The following is a 22,850-nucleotide window of genomic DNA, read 5'->3' as shown; positions in this document are numbered from 1 at the left end:
AGGATGCACAATTGTGGTGTGTAAAATTGTAAGAATGAAAAGGAAGGACTTTTTCTTGGCAAAGGGATCAACCGTGGATACATGGCAGAACAGTGAAAGGGAATGAGAAAAATATTTTCAACTTGACCACAAATGTCGATCTCTAGAGCTCACTCAAAAATAGTGACAGAGGCAGAACCTTTCACCATACAAAGTACTTGGAAGAGTTGTGAAGAGTGTGAGATTTTGGTAGGTGGTTCTTGATTATTAGAGAAGCAAGGGGTTGAATGGTCGTCAGTGTTTTTCTAGATTTTGAAATGTTGAGATGTTTTAAAGGTTTATTATATTTCTATAATTTCAAGGACAGAAGTGAATTTTATTTATGAGATGGAATCCATTTACATCCAAAATTTTGTTTTCTCATTTGCTTTATGGAAAATAGCTAAATGATCATCGCAATTTTTTTTAGTTATTTATACAAAATGTTAACATGAAATTATACATGAAAAATGTATCTAATTCAGAGAAACATACGGTGTAGGTTAATTAAATGTAAATTGGGGGCACTTACTCATGGGTCGAATTGGCTTGTTACCATGGTGTATGTCTATAAAGCACAAAATATGTCCTATTTTTACATCCATCAGACACACCTCATTCTACATTGGGTGGTATCTAAAAATCAAAACACTCAGCTTCACTTACACGAGTAGTGTGTCAGAAAAAAAACATGATAATGAAAGTTTCATGCACAAATGCAGTGAAAGTCTTCCTTTCGAAGGAAGGTCAGAAATTGTAACTTATCACAGCTCTCCGACTGAATTACTTTGAGCACAAAGACTGTTGCAAATGTAACATCTTGTGTGTGAGTTCTTAGACAACACATTGATGAAGGAAAAGGTTTTTACTTTAAAGTTGATAAAAACAACACATGAGGCATGCCATGAGGCTGCAAGCTTCCATTACAGATCTTACATACTGCCTCTTGCTCTGTGTCAGCCCCCTGTTGGCAGCTAAGTCTAATCAAACAGTAACTATAATCAAGGCCTTGATAGTGGCCATGCAAACATGATCACTATCATTACAAGCAGCATTTAATTAAGCCATAACCTTACATGATTACACCATGATTTATCAACAGGACAACATTTGGTTATGATGGTTGGGGAGGAAAGTTGATGGGAGACTGGAAAAAAACTAAAGACCCTTAATTTGCCAACTTTAATGTCAATTTAGCTAAATGATGTTCTCACTACTCCTAAGTGTCTTCTTACTTCTATCTTTCTAACATAAACCATCTACTTTTGCCAATTATAGACTATTTGGCAATTAAACTTATTGAAATGGAACTTTAATTTTATCAAACTTTAATTTTTTTTTTCCAAAAGGGCATTCTAGATATTGTTAATGCAAGCATGGTGAATGGGGGCAATAACAAAGGAATAAATTGTTGACCCAATGGCAAGCAATGTAATGGTGTGCAGGACACAAAATTGCTGAATAAACTCTGCAGGTCACGCAACATCTATAGGAAGTCAAGGGCAGTTGAAATTTCAGGCCTGAGCCAGTCTTCATAAGTGCTGAAAAGGTGGGTGGAGGGGGAGAAGCACAGGCTAACAAGAGGCAATAGGTGGAAACCAGTGGGAGGGTAGAATAGAAAGAAACTGAGCAGTGATGGGTTAAGAGGGCCAAGAAAGGTGGCTCTCTGATAGAAGGAAGGGAAGGGGTAGGGAAGCTGGATAAAGGGAGTCAGATGGTTGAGAGAAAGACCAGAGTGGTGGAGCTAAATAGAAATATGTGGTCGGCATTGATGTCATCTGCAGAGATGGAATACAAGGTATTGTTCCTCCAATTTGTGGGTTGCCTTGACCTGTCAGTACAAGACCATGGACATACATGTCAGTGTGGAATGGTGTGTAGAATTAAAATGGTTGGCCACTAGGAGGTCAAATGAACTGGACAGGAAGAGGCAACAGAGAGTTGTGAACTGAACCAGCACCATCATGGGCATTAGTCTTCACTCTATTAAGGATATCTTCAAGAGGTGGTGTCTCAAGAAAGCAGCCTCTATCATCAACAACCCTCACTACCCAGGCCACGTTTTCTTCTCATTGCTACCATCAGGAAGGAGAGTCTGGAGCCTGAAGACGAACACCCAACTGCACAAAATCAGCTTCTTCCCCTCTGCCATCAGATTTCTGAAAGGACAATGAACCACACACACTCCTTCACTTTTGCACAAATTTGTTTATTTTTTTCAAAAATGTAATTTGTAGCAATTTTTGCAGCCAAAATGTTGTCACCATGTTCATGACAATAAAATCTAATTGTGCTGCTGCAGTGGACAGAGAAATGGTGCTCAACAAAATGACGGCCCAGTCTCTCCAATTCAGTACAGGATGCAGTAAATGATCCCTTTCTGCTTCACTTGGAGGGACTGTTTGGGACCAAGAGTGATGAGGGAAGAAGTCTAGGTGCAGGTTTAGCACTTCTTGCTGTCAGAGAGGTCAGTGCCAATGGGGTGATTGGTCGGAAGGGATGAGTAGAATGGTGTGCGATGTAATTTTACCTATCAGGATCATCAGGTCTTAAGAAATTTGCACTTTACGGATTCATATCTGCTATTGACTCAAAAAATTCCTGCTTTAAACTTTATTCTAAAATTTCACTTGATAAGAGAAATAGGTTTCTGCTTTATGGCAGAATGTACCAGCTGCAACAAATTTTGAAGTGTGTGTGTGTGTGTGTGTGTGTGTGAGATTTTTTTAAAACCCTCAGAAAACTGAAGTTGCATTTCAGAGCTCTTCATAGAGAAGTTTTGTCAGGGAACACAACTCACAAATGCAGCATCAGCTGATAGAAAGCCAACAGTGAGCTTGTGTGGTCATTTCTTCACATTCATTTCTTGAACTTAGGTATCAACAGCTAAGCCAGCATCTATTTCTCATCACTAATTGTCCACGAGAAAGGGGTGGTGAGCCACCTTGAGCTCTGCATGTGAAGGTACTTCAACAGATGGACAAGGAGCTTCAGGAATCAGGCTCAGTGACAATGAAGCAATGTAGCTCCAAGCCAGTCTGGTCGTTACTGGAAGGGGAACGTGACATTGGTGATGATCCTTTCGGCTGTTGCTCTTTTCCCTATTAGTGGGAGTGGCCTGAAGAACAGCTTCAGCGCATTTTGAAAATGATGTGCATTGGGCATTGTCAATAGAGGAACACACTTTTACAGCGGTTAATGGGCAGCTAATCAAACAGGCTGATTTTCCCTGGATGGTGTTGGATTTCTTGAGAGCTGTTGCTCCTGAACTTATCCAGGAAGGCACAAAGTATTCCATCATATTTCTAACTGATGCTTTTTAAATGACCGAAAGATTGTGAAGTCGGGACTTGAATCACTTGCTGCAACATAACCAGACACCTTTTGCTCTTATGCAGCGGGTCCAGCTAAATATCACTGGTATGACTAGGATGGTAATGGTAATTGTCTTCATGTCGAGGTAGACAGCAAGTTAAAGGATGAAGTGAAATGTATTACGGAGGAAGGATGAAGATCAGGCAACCTAAAGATGAAACCCTCTGGAATGCAGAGGAACTGGCAGATAAACTTGATATTTTACTGCACCAAACTCATTCAGTTCTGATTAACTGTAGGTTTGGGAATATTGAAGAAACCTTCTCCAATTTGCGTCAGTGATTTTGATGTGTGGAAAAAATAATCTCAGATTTTGACAGGTAAACAGTTACTCCAGGTCAGAGAGGAAAGGTTATCTTCTTGGCATTCAACCCTGGTACTGCACTGCTATGCAGAAGTCATTGAGTTTTATTTAATGCAGCTAATTTATATGCACTCATCATATCTCTCCAAAAAGGAAACAAGATTACTTTTATTCAGAAAACTTGCTGCTGTCTCTTTCATGCCTTGGACACACATCTCCTCACTTATCAGAAAGGTGCAACAGTGACTGCACTTCCTGAGAAGACTGAGGCTACTGGTCACCATCATGTCAACCTTCTATAGGAGCTCTATCGAGAGCATCCTGGCTGGCTGCATCACAGTTGCTGCAGAGAAACTGATCGGAGGGCAATCCACAGGACCATGAGTGGTTGAGAGGATCAAGATCAAGATTCAATTTATTATCATTGCAATTTTGCTTTTGTCTGCTATAAGGCAGACAGGTTGGCCATTGGTAGAAATTGCCTGAAGTGCCTCTCAGTCAGAGAAAGAAAAGCAAGAGACCCCCAAGTGTCCACAGATTTGCTTCCAAACAATTTGCAACCCGAGCTCCAGGTCTGAACCTCTGACGTGGTCAGGAACCCTTCAGCACCCCCTTGCATCCCGGCTCCAATACCTGATACCTCTTCAGACAGTTCTGAGCCAATCTCCAGCAGCCCAAGCCTCCTTGGGTTCCTCACCTTGAGTTGCCAGCAGTCCACCACATGCGTGGGTCTTACGCCTCACTGGTTACCATCATGGTCACAATCCCGTGGGTCATCTCCTTTGGTTCTCTTTCTCAGATGGGGGATGGTCTCCCTATTTTCTGGTGCCCTACACCAGTCTTCTGCTCCTCTGGAATATGCAACCCCCTGTGGCAGCTGCCAATCATAGGAACTGCCATCTTAGGTGTAGACCCCATGTTCGCGGGATTTTAAATGAAACTACAATCAGCTCCTTTAACGGGCTGTTCAAAGCTTGTGTGGAGCTGACGGCAGTTGACTGGCCAGTTGGACTCTGCAGAAACGCTGTATCTCCACTCCTCGCTCCCGGTGGGCCTGCACCAGTGGCCGTGCTGCCATTACAGTGGCTCTGACAGTGCCGCTATTTCACTGGGGTCTCCCTCTTCTCCCACCAATGAAATGATCTACTGGGATCACTGACTGAAGAGAGTACTCCGGTCAGGAAAGAGATACAGGAGAATCAGAAATAGAACACAAAAGGTGATTGAAGTAAAACCACAATGCTGGAGAGACGCAGCAGATCAAACAGTGTAATTCTTTTACATACCTTGGTGATGTATTTTTATCTTTACTATATAAATTACATTATTTGACCTGCTGAGTTTCTCCAGCTTTGTGTTTTTATAACCAGAGCCAGAACCAGCTTCTGAGAAACAGCTTCTTCCCACAGGCAGCGAGAATGCTGAACAACCAAAGGAACTGCTCATAGTAACCGTCTGAGACTCTCATATTAACAAAACAATTTTTATTTATTATTATCTTCTGATTTCTTGTCCTGCACATGTATTGTCTGTCTGTACATTCGTTAAGTCTGATTGTGTGGCTGCATGCTTGGCATCGAGGACTAGAGAACGCTATTTCATCATATTTCACTTGTGGAATAATCATATGATTAAAGAACAGATATTTTCCCAAGTAAATTTGTTCTATTTGCTTTAAGTCCAGACCAATGTTTTATCTGCCTTCCAATTCAATTGTTGATAGAGGATAGTTGCTCCATTAACAAAGGCCACACAAGTTTCCCAAGGCTAAAAACTCTCAGCAGCTGATTTTAAAGTAATATTCAAGTGTGGTATTGAGAAGGTAGGAATGCTTGCCTCATCCCCAGAAATAAACCTGATGAACTCCTCACCACTCACAGTGACCCTTTTTACACTGAAAAATTGTGAGATTGCTGTGTACATGACCAACCTCTGGAAGCAGATTTTGCATGTTCACACAGAACTGAAAAAAGCTGCTCCATAAGTCCAATACACTCCAGCACTGAGACTAGCTACCTTGGTGGACCGAAGCTGGGTAAGTCTAGACCCCACTATCCGTCTTTGATGCTTTCACACAGGGCTCAAAAGGCAGATAAAACCCAGCTTTCAAGCGTTGTGTAAAAGGGGTTGATGATTCATTCCTACTTGTGACTATTGAGAGGCTCCCTCGACCACCTTTTATCTTCCTGATCACCAGAAACTATTTCCACTCACTGCAATTCTTTAACATTCATCAAGAAATCTCTCAATCCCTCAGCAGTAAGATGTGAAATTTGTTAAAATATTTAAACAAATCTTGGTAATTAAAGCAACAAGGTCGCTAGCTCCCCTGATTATTTCTGGGTGTGAGAGTCACAGACTCTCACAGATTTTCTATTGTGACAAAGTATATATAGAAATGTTTTTGGAAGATAAATTGGGAAAGGTTTGTTAGAGTAGGTTACATACAAACACTTTAAACAGACCTTATTTGAAATACTGGAGCCCTGCCCCATGCTAGATATATCAGCTCCACAGCTTTTGCAAGAGCTTTGAAGAGTGCTCAAGTGACTTCACTAATGGATTGTTGTTTACAAAAGGCAATAGATAAAAGATCTTGTTGGAGCCGCAGATTGTCTGGAAGAGAACTTGTTGTTTTAAGAGGATCATATGGTTTTGCAAGCAGAGACAGTCAAACAGGCTTTCTCTCAGAGAGAGAGAGAGAGAGAGAGAGAGGGGGGGGGGTGGAGAGAGAGGGGGGGAGAGAGAGAGAGAGAGAGAGAGAGAGAGAGAGAGAAAGAGAGAGAGTGAGAGAGAGAGAGATCATTTCTTCAGTGTTACAGCTAGCAGAAGTAGCTGGGACTGGAACAGGACAAGCTGGCAAGCTTATGGAAAGCCCCAATTTGGAAGACAGCTTGGTCAATGTGGACCATGCAAGACGAGAGGACTGGCTGTCTAATGTTTCACTTGGAATATGAGAAACAGAAAGGAACTCTGTGGTGACTTGAAAGAAAAAGGTTATCATCTGGAGAACCCTGAAGGGGCAAGTTTCGTCAGCAAGACACTGAAGTGGCTGATTAAAAAGGAACAACAAATTTCTCTCTGAAAACTGACAAGAACCTTCCTGAGCGGTAACCATTTACCTTTCAAGCACCAAAGCCTGGTGAACTTTATAAATGTTAAATTCTGTGCACAGTATAATTGCCTACAACCAATGAACTTGGGAGGAATGAGAAGTGAGATTGGACTGCGAACCAAAGAACTTTTCTGAACTAACACACACATTTTATACACGTGCGCTTAGAATTAGAAGGGGGTTAAGTTAGGTTTGTTAAGTTAAAGTGTGATTCTATTTTCATGTTTAAAGATAATTAAAAGCATCTTTTGTTTGGTAACCATTTGTCTTGGTGAATATCTATTGCTGCTGGGTTTTGGGGTCCTCTGGGCTCGTAACACTATAGCTAATCCAAAATGAAGCTATGTAATTCTGAGTCTAACTTGTATTGAACTTGGGCTGGAAATGCTTTTTATATAAAAAAATTATTTTTCACACTATGAACCATATCAATCAAAATACACACAAACATTTCCCTCTTGAATATACATAGTGGCATTTTCTCCCCCTTTTCCCCCCTACCTTCCCTCTCTCCTTCCCAACCCCTCCAAACCCATTAAACGTTCAACATATACAATACAATAAAACCATTAAACAATGTCATCACACAATGAAAATAAACAAGAAAATTGTGTCATCTACTTTGACACACTGGATCAGGTCATTTTGTCTTCTTCTCATTTTATCATTTTAGGGGGTGGAGGTCTGTGGTAGGTCCTCTCTGTTGTGTTCCATGTACGGTTCCCAAATTTGTTCAAATAATGTGACTTTATTTTTTAAATTGTATGTTATTTTTTCCAATGGAATACATTTATTCATTTCTATGTACCATTGCTATACGCTCAGGCTCTCTTCTGATTTCCAAGTTGACATTATACATTTTTTTGTTACAGCTAAGGTTATCATAATAAATCTTTTTTGCGCTTCATCCAGTTTGAGGCCTAATTCTTTACTTCTTATATTACTTAGAAGAATGATCTCTGGATTTTTTGGTATGTTGCTTTTTGTGATTTTATTTAATACCTGATTTAGATCTTCCCAAAACTTTTTCACTTTCTCACATGCCCAAATTGCATGTACTGTTGTTCCCGTTTCCTTCTTACAGCAAAAACATCTATCTGATAATGTTGGATCCCATTTATTTAACTTTTGGGGCGTGATATATAGCCTGTGTAACCAATTATATTGTATCATGTGTAACCTCATGTTTATTATATTTTTCATAGTTCCAGAGCATACCTTCTCCCATATTTGATTTTTTATCTTTATGTTTAAATCTTTTTCCCACTTTTGTTTGGGTTTATAGCTTATTTATTTATTATTATCTTCTGATTTCTTGTCCTGCACATGTATTGTCTGTCTGTACATTCCTTCTCTTGCAGCTTGATATACATGTTTGTTATAAATCTTTTTATTATCGTTGTTTCTGTAATCACATATTCAAAGCTGCTTCCTTTTGGTAATCTCAGTCTGGTTCCCAATTTGTCCTTTAAGTAGGTTTTCAGTTGATGGTATGCAAACATTGTACCATGAGTTATTCCATATTTGTACTTCATTTGTTCAAATGATAATAAATTATTTCCAAAAAAAAAACAATTTTCTATTCTTTTAATTCCTTTTCTCTCCCATTCTCTAAAGGAAAGGTTATCTATTTTGAAAGGGATTAGTTGATTTTGCGTCAATAATAATTTTGGTAGTCGGTAATTTGTTTTTTTCCTTTCTACGTGAATCTTCTTCCATCTGTTGAGTAAATGGTGCAATACTGGTGAACTTCTTTATTGCACCAGTTTTTCATCCCACTTATAAAGTATATGCTCTGGTACCTTCTCCCCTATTTTATCTAGCTCTATCTTGGTCCAATCTGGTTTTTCCCTTGTCTGATAAAAATATGATAAATATCTTAATTGTGCTGCTCTATAATAATTTTTAAAGTTTGGTAGCTTCAAACCACCTTGTTTGTACCATTCTGTTAATTTATCTAGCGCTATCCTCTGTTTTCCCCCCTTTCCATAAGAATTTCCTTATTATTCTCTTTAGTTCATTGAAGAATTTCTCTGTTCAGGGAATTGGTAATGATTGAAATAGGTATTGTATCCTTGGGAAGACATTCATTTTAATGCAATTTACCCTCCCTGGGCTGGAAATGCTTGAAACCAATTATGAATGCGAGGTTGTGAGGGCACGAGTGGTATTTCAGAGGATTATGGTTTTTATTTTGAATATTGCACAATCCTCCAAATAACCTCGTCAGCAGAGCAAAATATCACACTTGATCAATGAATGAATTGGGGATTCATTTGCATTACATGTTTACATGTTACATGCTATGCAATATGACTGGGGTGGCATATTTACAAATGCAAATATGCTCAGATTTGAACACTCTTTCAGCTATTTAGGAAGAGAATTAAGCATGAATTTAATTTAAAATGTGAATATTTTTGCAAAAATGTTAACAATTTGCCAATTTTGCTTGCACGACCATGAAAAAGGCACTGATTTCCATAGAAGAGAATAATTGCTAGAATTTATATTATCTTTATTTTGATCCATTAATACAGTGAAGCTGACCACTTAAAATGCACTATGCTTGGACATTACGGTAATAATGTACACTCTCAAAATCAACACTCCCACTGTTGGAAACCCACAAGCATTAAAAAAAATCCTAACAATGAGAGCATTGTTTCTGTGATTAATGATCAGATTAATCCTTAATCTTCAATAAATGCTTTTGAAGCTACCTTTCCTGTGAGCATATTTAAATTCAGGTGTGTTTAACTGCATTGTCTTCAGAAAAAAAGTTTTGTTATTTGAGCATTTTAACTCCTACTTATGTCAATAATAACTATTCCTTTTCCATACTTCTCTGCTCTTTCCCATTTATCACTTGAAAACGGTTGGAATGGCTGCTGAATGAACAGAATACAGTTGAAAACTGTATTGTACAAAGATAATTAACATAATCAGAATCAGGATTTATTGTCATGAACAAGTCATGAAATTCAGAGTTTGGCAGCAGTATCATAGCCCAAACATACATATTATAACCATCTTATGACATACTATAAAAAATAAAATAATAATAACCATTACCAATCGATGAAATTGAAGGTGTTATAACTAATCTGAATGTTAACCAATATATATCAGTTAGGTACCGATAACTTTTAAAAGGGATTAAAAAGACTAATCTGACCAAATCCAATCGGTAGGAAGAAAATTTAAATATAATTATATCTGATTACAACTGGGATGAGGTATGTTATGATAATGTGAAAAGTATTACTAATGTTCGCTACATAATGGTTCAGAATAATTTTTTTTACACCAGCTATATATCACACCTCAAAAGCTTTATAAGTTGAAATTGAGTCTATCAGATAAATGTTTACGACGTGGACAAGAAAGTGGAAGCTTCTTACACTCCAAATGGGAATGCTCTAAATTAAATAAGTTTTGATAGTTTTCTTAAAGCAAGTAACAGGGATTTTGTTACCTCGAAACTCTGTATTATTTTTATTGGGAGATTTATCTGTTATACCTTCAGACTCAAATATTAGCTGGCCTCAGAAAGAATTTTTAAAAATTGCATTAGCAGTTGCTAGAAAATGTATTGCGGTTTCATGGAAACTAGAAACTGACCTAATGCTGGAACACTGGCATAATGAAATCCAAAGTTGTATTTCTCTAGAACAAATTACTTATAATTTGAGAAATAGGTTTAAAGATTTTTTGAGGATCTGGAATGAGGATCCATACATGCAAATAACAGACCAGTCTGTTTTGTGATTCCTTTATTCACTCGCCAACCTCATTCTGATGATTAGATACTATTATTTTAATATATTTCCTATTTTTAATCAGAATTATTATTTTTTGAATAATTATTTAGTAGTGAAACAATCTTTTGGACTCTTATAGTGATATTTAATAATTGGTAGTAATGTAGTAGTATGGCAAGGAGAATCCTAGTTGACTATGGATATTTATAATATATCCATTGCTAACTATTAGAAATGATATTTCTATATAATTCCCAGTAACATATTTATTAGTCAAAGAGTATTTCTTCTTTTCTTTTTCTCTCTCTTTTTTATAGGATTTTTTCTTTAGTAGGAGGTGGTATGGGGGTGGGAGGGAGGGGGTAAAACTATTAAAAATTGTCATGTATGAGAGAAAACAGATTGTATATCAAATGCTTTGTAATTGATTTATAATACATGTATTAATAAATAAAAGTTAAAAAAATAATGATAATAACTATAACATTAGTGCACAAAAAGTAAGGCAGTGTATTTGGTTCATTGATTATTCAGGAATCTGATAGCTGCGGGGTAGAAGCTGTCCTTGTGCCACTGAGGGCTCGTCTTTAGGCCGATGGTAGCAGAGTGAAGAGGGCATGGCCTGGGGGGGTGGGGGTCTTTGAGGATAGAGGATGCTTTTTTAAGACACCGCCTCATGTTGATGTCCTCGATGGAGTGAAGTCTGGTGCCTGTGATGTCACAGGCTGAGTTAACAACCCTCTGGAGTTTATTCTTGATCTGAGAGTTGGCACCTCCATACCAGGCAGTGATGCAACTACCCAGAATACTCTCCACGGTATACCTGTAGAGGTTTACAAGAGTTTTCACTGACATACCGAATCTCCTCAGACACCTCACAAAGAATAGCCGCTGGCGAGCCTTCCATCAACATGGAAGCTCCAGGTCAGATCCTCGTAGATGTTAACATCCAGGAATTTGAAGTTCTTGAACCTCTACTACTGAGCCCTCAATGAGGACTGGGTCGAGTTACCCTGACTTCCTCCTGAAGTCCACAATCATCTCCTTGGCTTTGCTCATGTTGAGTGCAAGATGTTTGTCATTACACCTTTCAACATGCTGATCTATCTCCCTCTTGCTTCATTCCCGTTTGTGATTCTGCTGACAACTGTGGTGTCATTGGCAAACTTGTAGCTGGCATTGGAATTGTGCCTGGCCACACAGCCATGGGTGTGTAACAAGTAGAGCAGCAGGCAAAGCATGCATCTTGGGTGCACCTGTGTTGATGATCAGTGAAGAGATGTTCTTTCCAATTTGTACTGACTGTGATCTTCCAATGAGAAAGTCAAGGATCTAGTTGCAGAGTGGGGTACAGAGGCCCAGAGTTTGTAGCTTCTTGACTAGAACTGAGGGAATAATTGTATTGAAGGCCAAGCTGTAGTTTGTGAAGAGAAGCCGTATGCATGAATTGCTGTTCTCAAGGTGATCCAGAGCTGAGTGGAGACCCAGTGATATTGCATCAGCCGTGGAACGATTGTGATGAAAGGCGAATTGCAGTGAGTCCAAATCTTTGCTTAGGTATTGTTAATTCTGGCCAAGACCAGCATCTTGAAGTATTTAATCACAGAAGTTAGTGCTACTGGGCAGTAGTCTCTGAGGCAGCTCACAATACTCTTCTTGGGTACCAGGATGATTGATGCCCTTTTGAAGCTGGTGGGAACCTCTGACTGCCACAATAAGAAGTTGAAAATGTCCGTGAACACTCCATCTAGTTGGTTGGTGCAGATTTTCAATCCCTTGCCAGGTATGCCATCAGGGCCTGACTTCTTGTGAGAGATTACCCTCTTGAATGGTGTTATGACATTGCCCTCAAGAGTCAGATATCACAGGATCCTCAGCCTTTTCAGTAGGCATTGCATGGTTCTTCTTCTCAAAGCAGACATACAAGGTTTCGGCTCATTTGGGTAGTGAAGCATTGCAGCCACCTACAGTCTTTGCCTTTGCTTTGTAGGTTGTAGTGGCCTACATTCCTTGCTATAGGTGGTATGTATTAGTCTCTGTCTCTTGCTACCTCCAGAATTGCCACATTGCCACTAATGCAGAACTAAACTTGGTTCATAGTGTACTAAAAGCCATGAATATTTTTAGTCAATTGGAAATATGAATCCATCAACAATCCAAATAACTAGGATCTGCAATCATTGCCCTGCAGATAATTTAATTTATTTTATCTCGCACAGGATAAACATACAGGAAATGATAATATAGCTCAGTGAAGACCATACTGATATTCTTCATGATTTCATTGCCAGCTACAATTAAATGAGACCATTCCACATACCAGGTAAGCAAGAATAATTTATAAAAATCTAATTAAGCAAAATGAACACTACACTTGATAATTAGCACATGTGGCATTTAGTCACCAACTATATTGTTCTTCAACAAAGAAAATATCCTGTCAAATTAGGGACCTGTTTCATTTCTTAAAATGGTGCCAATGAAGTGGCTGTTTGTCTTTAATTTAGCAATAATAAAGCTTTGCATAATCGCAACATTAACCATAAGTCAAGGAACATTGTGAGTAGTGCATCCTTCTCCATATAGTTATACAAAGGTTTGACCATTTGAGCAGTTTTGGATGTTACAATTTTGAAAGGATGCATTGGCCTTTGGTGGGGAATTTGGAGAGGGCTAATTGAAGGGGAAAGGAATGGTGATAGTGTGGCGGCACACATCTCTGTGAGCAAACCGGCCCTGTTTGAACCGCCGTGCTGGCGGGGCAGCTGCAGAAGAAGGCACCATCAGGGCTTGCTCATTGCCTCATGGCGTAGGCCACGGCTCGCGCCACATAATGACGTCACCGCTGCGCGGGGCAGAACTCCCGTTGGCTTTAAAGGGGTGTGCATGAAATTCAAATAAACAGTTCTACTGGAAACCCCACTGAGTTCAGTGGTGTATTTTCTGTGTTGTAGCAGCCGCTACATCGGTGACCCCACAGAGCCCAGATGTTATCTGGGTTATTCATCGGCAATCAGCGCTATCTCTATGAAACTTCCCCCCCCCCCTTTTGGACCCATCTGCTCTGCATATGGTTCAGGCAGGCAGAGGCGGAGTTTCGACTTAGGCATATCACCTTGGACTCCACCATGTTCTACCGTGTGCTAAGCATCCTCGATGAGGAAATGACGGCCAGAGTGGATGACCTGATCTACGATCCTCCTGAGGAGGGCAAGTATATCACCCTCAAAACCCTCCTCCTCAGCACCTTCAGTCTCTCCCGGCGGCAGCGTGCAGCCAGGTTGATGCACCTCGATGGCCTGGGGTACAGAGACCCGTCCGCCTTAATGGATGAAATCTCGCACTGGCAGAAGGTCACAAACCCTGCCTCATGTTTGAGCAAACCTTCCTCGAACAAATGCCGAAAGACATCCAGCTCCTACTAGCGGACGAGGAATTCTCGGTCCCCAGGAAGGTCGCAGCCTGTGCCGATGTGTTATGGCGAATTAAACGAGAGAACAAGGCCGCCATGAACCAGGTCGCCCGCCCTGGACCCAGACAACCAAAGCACTCCCCCAGGCAGAAGACAGAAGAGCACCAATCAACCTGATGCTTCTATCAACAACAGTGGGGAGCGCAAGCCCACAAATGCCGCCAACCCTGCTCATACCAGGGAAACGACCAGGCCAGCTGCCACTGATGGCTGCGACTGCTGGCTACACGAGCAGCCTCTTACATGTGGTGGATAAGACCAACGGATGGAGTTTCCTGGTAGAGACCGGAGCAGAGTTGAGCGTGCTGCCCTTGACTGCCCTTGAGACCCACACGAGACTCCATCCTGCTTGGCATTTGAACTGTTCCAAAAGAAGACCTCCAGGCTTTGTCCACGGAACTCGTCTCCGGTGCACCGCTGTTGCTACCAGAGGAATTCTTCGGAACAGGTGCCAAACCCGCAAGTGGGACCCCGACCCTGCTCGCGGACCTCCGCAACAAGCTCGCCTCGTTGGCACCCCCACCGCCTACCCACCACAGCAAGAAACCGGTGAACGTCCCCAAAGAACTGGAATCAGCAGAATTCGTGTTCGTCCGGCGTGGCTCGCACCCGACCCCCCTGCAGCGCCCATATGAGGGCTCATACAAAATCCTCCATTGATTGGGAAAGGCTTTTACTCTAGACATTGGGGCCAGGGAGGAACATTTCACAGTCGACCAACTAAAACCAGCGCACGTGGACGTAAACCAGCCCATGCAGATGGCCCAACCTAAACAGAGGGTGTGGCAGCCCAAGCGGCGGGACGCTTAAGCCGGTTCTGGGGTGGGGGGGAATGTGTGGCGGCACACATATCTGTGAGTGAACTGGCCCCGTTTGTACTGTCACGCTGGCGGGGCAGCTGCAGAAGATGGCGCCGTCAGGGCTTTCTCATTGCCTCGTGGCTTAGGCCACAGCTCATGTCCTAGGTCATGAGATGACATCACCGCTGTGTGGGGCGGAACTCCCGTTGGCTTTAAAAGGGCGGGCACGAAATTCAAATAAACAGTTCTATTGAAAACCTCACCGAGTTCAGTGGTGTGTTTTCTGTGTTGTTTATTTTTGAATTATATCTGGAATCCAAGGATTAAATCACAAACAACAATTATACAAGCTATAGCAGTTCTTTGTGAAATTTAGAAAGTCAACAAATAATTTCATTAAATGTTTCAGATTTCATATGGCAATTGAAGGAAAATTACATCTGCAGGTGGGAAGGGTCTAGGTTGAGGGTATAGAATCGAAAAGAAAGAGCCTAGCCTCTCAGGAGTGATGCAAAGAAAACATTTTCAAATATGGAGTGTGCCAGAAATTTGACAATCCCTTCTACAAGTAGCAACTGATGCCAGGACAATTGTCAACAGCAAATCTGGTTAATTAAAATCTGTCTGTTCCAAAGGTTCTGAAGGGAGTGGCACTAAAAGGAAAAAACCTAGATCCCAAATCAGCTCTGATCTCATTGGCTGGCAGAATAGACTTGAAGGTTAATTGTTTACTTCTAGTCCTAAATTTCTGAAATTAAATACTCACTAGTCTTTCTCCTGACAAGACCTCCAACAGCTTGATCAGCATTCGGCCATCTCGCAGGTCAGTGTACAAATCTGTGATTCTGCAAGACACTCGTGCCAAGTGTGAATTCACCCATTTTGTGAAAGTCTTCTTTTGAACAGCTTCGCGTTCGTCTATAAAATGAAAAACAGAACAAAACCTTGATTATTTATTATTCAAAGCTGATGATGTATTCAAACATCGAAATAATGCTTTAGATTAAAAAAAAGGGTTTAGCCTTATCGATAGAATAGACTGAATCACAACAGGAATTTTAAAATGCAAAAAGTCTGGACCAGGAACTGAATAATCCAAAAAAAGGAAAGTGGGGCATGTGGCCATTCTGCACATGGGAAATGGGTAATGAGGCTGTGTGTATTCACTTTCAGAAATTATTCTCTTCATTTTATTCAATTTACATGAAAGATGTTGAAAGACATGGCTGCTAAATTTGCTAAAGACAAAAAAGTTTGAAAAAATCAAGTTGTGAAGCGGATAATAAGGCTATGAAGATTTTTAAAAATGAGCAAAGATCAAACAAATTCAAAACTTCCCTCTTTGGCATTATCTAAGTGGTGAGAGTTTGAAGGTGTCTGCGATACAGAGGGATTTAGTTTGGTGTAAAAAGTGAGCATCAAGATACTAGAATTAAACCAATATCATGTTATTATCTCTAAGGTTATAGAATACTAAAGTTATGAGACTGTATTTTTTTTTGCATACAAGAATTTGATGAAATCACATCTGGAGTATTGTGTACAATGTAGATCATCTTATTCCAGGAAGAATGCTAATATTTTGGAAGCAGTTTAGAGATTGGAACCAAGATTACAATCTGGAATGTACAATTGTTTTATGGCAAATGTAGGACAGGCTAGGCATGTATCTATTTGAATTTAGAAAAGTATGAGGAGATTTAACTAAAACATGGAAGATTCTCAGGAAGTTGACAGGATGGATTTGCACAGGATATTTTCTCTTGGGAGAGAAACCTACATCAGCAGTTATTGCTGAAAATAAATGGCTGATCATTTAAAACAGAGATGAGGGAATGTTCTTACGCTCCAAGGATTCCAAGTCTTTTAGAATTCTTATCCTCAAAGGCCTGTGAAAGAGGTGGCTTTGATTATCGTTCAGGGCAGAGGGAGTCAGAATATGGATATCAGAAAATACTTTCTGCAAAATGGCTCCTGCTCCTTTCACATACGTTTATACATGCTTCACAAATGACAAGTGTCATGGTTTTTCAGGCCTTGGGAAATACACAGTTGAAAGCAAATCAGACTGGATTCATGAGGCAAGTTCCTTTATAGGATTTCTCTAGAACGAAGAAGGTTCCTCCAATGTGCTGCCTGGTGAACACATTCCTCATTAACTTTTTCTAAACCATCAATGGAATACCCTCTATCACACATGGTCTTTCTCACTCTCCCGATGCATCAACTGGCACTCTTGTCAACTTGAACCTTTGCAGCAAGCTTTCTGCAAGCTGAAATTCCAATTAAAAGGACCACTCTAATTTTTTGAAAATCAATCTTCCACTGTGCAAAAAATGCCAGTAAAACATTCCAAATAAAACTAATCTTCAACTTGGTTTAAAATTTGTGCAATTTCTGGAAAAAGAAATACAGCTTGGTAATTGAAGGTTTACAATTCTAGCAAAGCCTCAAATTTTTAATAAATAACTCTGACAAACAATTACATTCCAGAAGGTGGCTCCCTGTTCAAGTTTGACCACAGCATTGAAAGTAATTTGAAACGAATTTACTATCCCAGATCATGAATAAATCCCTTTACATTATGTACTCTGTTATGATATGAACACCCAATAATCCATTTCTTACCTGAAGCCAAAATTTAAATCTAATATATTGGGAATGCATTAACTTATTCAAAATATTATTACAAACTTTTCAAAAAATGTTCCATCATTTTTCCACCACAAAATCTGGCATCTATGATTTGACTTAAAAACTATTCAGAAGGGGAATATTTCCATTTCCAAAATGGTTCCAGTGCAGCATGAGTACATTCTCACTGTGGCAGGGTCTATGCAATTATGTTAAAACATTTAATTGTCAGCTGTTAAGATTATTAAATGAAAAATGAGGCTTCAATTCTGTAAATTGTAGAAAACATTGGAATTTCATTCTGGCAAAAACAAACAAATTTCACACCATGAACCTCAAAATATAAACTGAGTTCATTGAACAGTGGGTCCACCAAGGCACAGGATTGTAAATCTTGTGTTGGGTCTAAGCTTGAACCAACTTGGAAAGTGTTTTGATCTGGTTGCATTTCATTTAAAACCTTCAGCTGCACAATCACCTGTGCAGATGATTCATAAAATTCTCCTGAGAGTGATATTCAAATACCTCACAGCTATCATTTGTTATTATTGTGGTCAAAGAACACAGATAGTTTGTCAGACAGTAAACAGACCTGCAGTAAATAGATAACTTGGCCCTGCCTAATTCTCAAATTGAATTTCAGTATCAGTTCTAACACTGCTGAATAGTTTATGAGTGTGCATGTTCTCAAATTCCAGTCCTTTCATTATTTTCACAACAGGAATCAGTTAAAATCTCCATATAAATGAACCACATCGTCAGTGACATGTTTATATTCACTTCATCAACTGGTTTTCTGTGTACAAAATTTACAAAAATTTTGTAAATGTCTCCTATCATTTTAAAATGGCACAGATTTTGCCAACATTTCTCAGAGTCAAGTCCCTGCAGGTTTGGGACTTCAGCACCAATGTGGAAACCATGAATGCAGTGGCTCCACAGTTGGACACAATATAACAGAACAGAAGCTTGCCCAAGATCCTGAGAATTAGTGAATGAGTTTGCAGAACTTGCATACAGTGCAATGCACGTTCATGATGATGATATTGCACAGTTGTAAGGAACAAATATGGAATTTTGTGGGGTTTTAAAATTATGTTTAATTTAATAATTCATTTTCAAAAGTTTCATTTTCTCTTTTATTAAAATTGGATTGTCAATGACATTTTAAAACATTATAAAACCTTGACAGTTGGCATAGCTGGAGCTGATAACTTTCATCTCTCAAAGGTTCCCGAAGCATTTCCATAAGGCTCTTTATTTTGTGCAAAAGTTATCAAATTACATTTGTTACAGTTCTTGTTGCTCAGCTCTTAGACCAACTGGGCAAGCAATGTCTGCCTTCTGATCCAGTTTGTGTAATATGTGAATGAGGAATGTGGATGACAACAGCAGGGCTCCATGAAGAAAATAAAGGCTGATTTGTCAAACAATTCGATATAAGTTGTCATAATTTTGGCCATGAATCTGAGTCACTTTAAATTGGTATTCTGACAAAAAAAACTCAACCTAACTTAACAGATACTGTATATTTAAGGGCAAGCCCAACTAACTTTTATTGAGACTTGCTAACTGCCATCAATCTGTCTTGGGGGTAGTAAAATGTACTGGTCTGATTACTCAGTGATACCTGTTGTTAAACCTCCTGTGCTTTGGAATGTCCAACTGTCCCAAAGACATTCTATAATGCAACTTGTTTGTTACATCACAAGACAAGCATTTAAATATACAAATCTGACCAAAAGGAAATGTTTTTCTCATGAAAAACTGTTAGTGTAGTTTATTAGTTCAATGCTGTTACAGCGCCAGCAATCAGAACCAGGATTTGAATTCTGCGCTGCCTGTAAGGAGTTTGCATGTTCTCCCGTGTCTGCATGGGTTTTCCCCAGGGCTCCAGTTTCCTCCCAGCATTCAAATGTAGTGATGGTTGGTCAATTGGGTGGCCTGGGCTCGTGGGCTGAAAGGGCCTGTTACTATGCTGTATGTCTAAATTTCATATTTTAAATAAAAAATGATTTAGAAAACAGTTAAAACAATCACAATGAGTGTTCAAATAGTTGCAATTTGTACAGAGCACAGTCACTTCATTCAAATATCTGTAGGAGATTCAGTTACTCTTTTTAAAAAGATCTGGATAACAATATAAAAACTGCTTTGTTCATTTCAAATGACTTTTAATACAATATAAACATGGCTTAAGAATAACTCCAAATAATTGTGGCCTGTCACAGATCAGTAAACCTTTGAAAAATCATGTTTTTTTTTAAAAAACAACTTCTTTACACACTAATCAGAATTCAGCTCTATATGTTTGAAAATTAGTCCTGGATCAGAATTACAATGATCAGCATTAACAGGATTCAGTGTCTTGTTCACCCCATTTCGCTGATTGTTAAGTATAGAAATTTCTGGATTCCTACCTTTAGGGAAAATTTAATCAAAACCAAGAAATTTGAAGTCTTGTACCTTACAATATTGTGTGAAGTGAAATATTCAAGAAAACAGTATTTATCGTGAATTGACAAATGCAGAGAGCAAATACTACTGAATTAAAAGTTTACTTTAGATTTTGCTATGAATTTGTACTTTTAAACAACTGGTGTTTGAGCCCACCCCCATTTTTACATTATGATTTACATTTAGAAAACATCTATAAATTGATGGAAGTTTCATTGCTTTTCCAGTGATTGCTACAATTATGACTGACATCAAAACCAACCAATTTTTACATTCTCAAAGATAAAATCAGAGTCATGAAGATTTGCAGCCTGGAAAAGGGCCCTGAACCCAACTTGCCTGTGCCAAAGTTGTTAACCAAAGCTCGCCGATTTGCCTGCATTTGGCCCATATCCCTATATCCACCATCTTCTGTGTGAAAAAGGTGCATCTCAGTTCCCCCTTTATGTTTCTCTACTCTCATCTTGAATTTTGTTTTAGGTTTCACTACCCTGGGAAAAAGACAATGAAGCTTAATGATGCCCCTCAGTTTTTTTTCATATAAACCTTTAATAAGAGCCCCTCCCCCTCAGCCTCCAAGGAGAAAAGTTCCAGCCTACCTAGTCCCTCCTTGTAATTAATGCCAGCCAGTTCCAACAACATTCTTATAAGTCTTTTTTGCATCCTTTCTAGCTTAATGCTATCTATGCTGACGTTGGGCAACCAAAACTCTAAGTATCATCTTGTAGCAGCTCACGGCCCACTCCACAGGCCGATACAGCAAACAGTCGTCGAATACGACAATCAGGCAGACAGCATGTGGGATAAGACGTCCACTCCCACAGACCACAGGAATAGTGGTCGAATTGGCCAATCACAGCCAGCGGATTGCAGGGGGTCCTATCCGGAGCCCACACATCTGGGACAGCCAATCAGCAGCAGGCCTCGCTCAAGCCACGCCCCAGTGGTGACACAGCCAGCTGCCAATAAAAGGCAGAGCTGCAGCCCAATAAAGTGAGTGTCGATAACACTCCCTTGATGTGCGAGTCTTTTTCCTACCTTGAGCTATAACTGTAGCAACCCCACTACAGTGGTGACCCCGACTGGTCCAAATGGCGCTTTGGACCTAGGCTTCTAGACGTCACAACCCATGGGTGTGGTTCGAGCACGCTGAGACGCAGTTCGCCATCCGACGGATCTCCGCAGACGACACGTGCTATTACCACATAGTCAGCGCCCTCGATCAAGACATCACAGCCCACATCATCGACTTCCTCCAGCAGCCCCCAGAGCAAGGGAAGTATGTCGCCATCAAGGAGCTATTAACTCGTGTTTTGGGGCCCTCGAAGTGCGTGGCCCGACTGCTGCACATCGATGAATTGGGGACATGCTCCCTCTCAACAATTTCCATACCTCTTGCCCGCTGTTCCAGCAGATCTTTCTGGAGCAGCTAACTGAAGACATCTGGCTGCTCATCGCAGAGGAAGACTTCGATGACCCCAGAAGGGTGGCTGCCCGAGCAGATGTGCTAAGAGTGGTGAAGAGGGATGACTGTGTTTCACTTGAACAGGTGATGGCACCTTGTCAGCAATGGCCAGCCAGGAAGCCCACTGACTAACCATCCGACTGACCACCCGATCGACGCACCCCACTGGTGAGAAGTACTGTTTCCATCATCAACAATGAGGTACCGAGGCCCATCGATGCCGCTCCTCCTGCACGTTCCAGGGCACCACCAAGACCGGTCGTCATTGATGGCTGCAATGACTGGCCAACTGCATAGCCTCCTCCACATCCAAGACTTCCTGTCAGGCCAATGTTTCTTGGTGGACACCAGGGCACAGTACAGCATCCTTCTTCCTTGTTCAGCCTAGAAGCCTGCAGCAGCAAGGTGGACCAAGAGCTTCGAGCAGCAAATGGCTCCACATTCGGACATTTGGCACTCGTACAATTCCCCTCCGCTTTAGAGACAGACAATTCACCTGGAAGTTTACGGTGATTGCCATACAACAACTGTTATTAGGTGCTGATTTCCTGAGAGCCAACTCACAACTGGTGGACATTAAGGGGCGTCGGCTGGTACACGTCTGGACATTTCGGACACACTCACTCAAGGGGACTTAACTTACTAACACTCATCTACACTCAGTGAGTGCTGTTGACAATGAATTCGCTCGAGTCTTAGTAGAATTCCCCTCCAACACTACACCCCATTTCAACTCAGCAGAATCCAAACACGGGGTGAGACATCAAATTATTATGGAGGGCCCTCCCCTCCATGCCAGGACGGAGTGTCTACCAACCTCCCCCCTCCCCCCCCCCAAAGAAACTCAACCTGGCTAGAGAAGAGTTTTGAAAGATGGAGGAACTCGGCATTGTCCAGCACTCCAATAGCCCATGGGTCTCCCCCCTCCATATGGTACCCAAGGCAACTGGAGGTTGGAGGCCACGCAGAGACTACTGCCACCTTAATGAGGCCACCATGCCTGACAGATATCCCATGCTCCATATCCAGGGTTTCACCGTTAATCTGCAAGGGGCACAGATATTTTCCAAGGTGGACCTCATCGGGGGTTATCATCAGATCCAAGTTCACCATGACAACATTCCCAAAACTGCCATCATAACCCTCTGTGGACTGTTTGAATTAATCTGCATGTCATTTGGGCTGAAAAACGCAGATCAGACTCTCCAAAGGTTGATGGACGCAGTGGTCCAGGATCTGCTCTTCGCCTTTGTCTACCTCGATGACATTTTAATAGCCAGCCACACCCACACCGAGCACACCACTCACTGAAGTCTATTGTTCTCCAAGTTAAGTGAGTTCAGTTTAACCATCAATCTGGCCAAGTGCCAATTTGGCCGAAGGACAATTGATTTCCTGGGCCATCGCATTGACCAACATGTGGCCAGGCTGATACCCACCAAAGTG

General features: G+C 40.7%; 1 protein-coding gene across 2 annotated transcripts in view; it reads right to left on the bottom strand.

The window, feature by feature from the left end:
- Positions 1-22,850, bottom strand: part of sptbn1 (spectrin, beta, non-erythrocytic 1) — a 300,080-nt gene that overhangs the window by 92,804 nt on the left and 184,426 nt on the right. For both annotated transcript variants that reach the window (XM_069931435.1, XM_069931436.1), the window contains one exon: positions 15,615-15,766. In XM_069931435.1, coding sequence (XP_069787536.1) covers positions 15,615-15,766 — 152 coding nt within the window. The remainder of the gene's footprint in view (positions 1-15,614; positions 15,767-22,850) is intronic.

The sequence above is a fragment of the Narcine bancroftii genome, chromosome 4, assembly GCF_036971445.1.
Source record: "Narcine bancroftii isolate sNarBan1 chromosome 4, sNarBan1.hap1, whole genome shotgun sequence".
Lineage (NCBI taxonomy): Eukaryota > Metazoa > Chordata > Chondrichthyes > Torpediniformes > Narcinidae > Narcine > Narcine bancroftii.
Note: the sequence above shows the minus strand (reverse complement) of the source record. Positions and strands in the feature narration are given on the sequence as shown.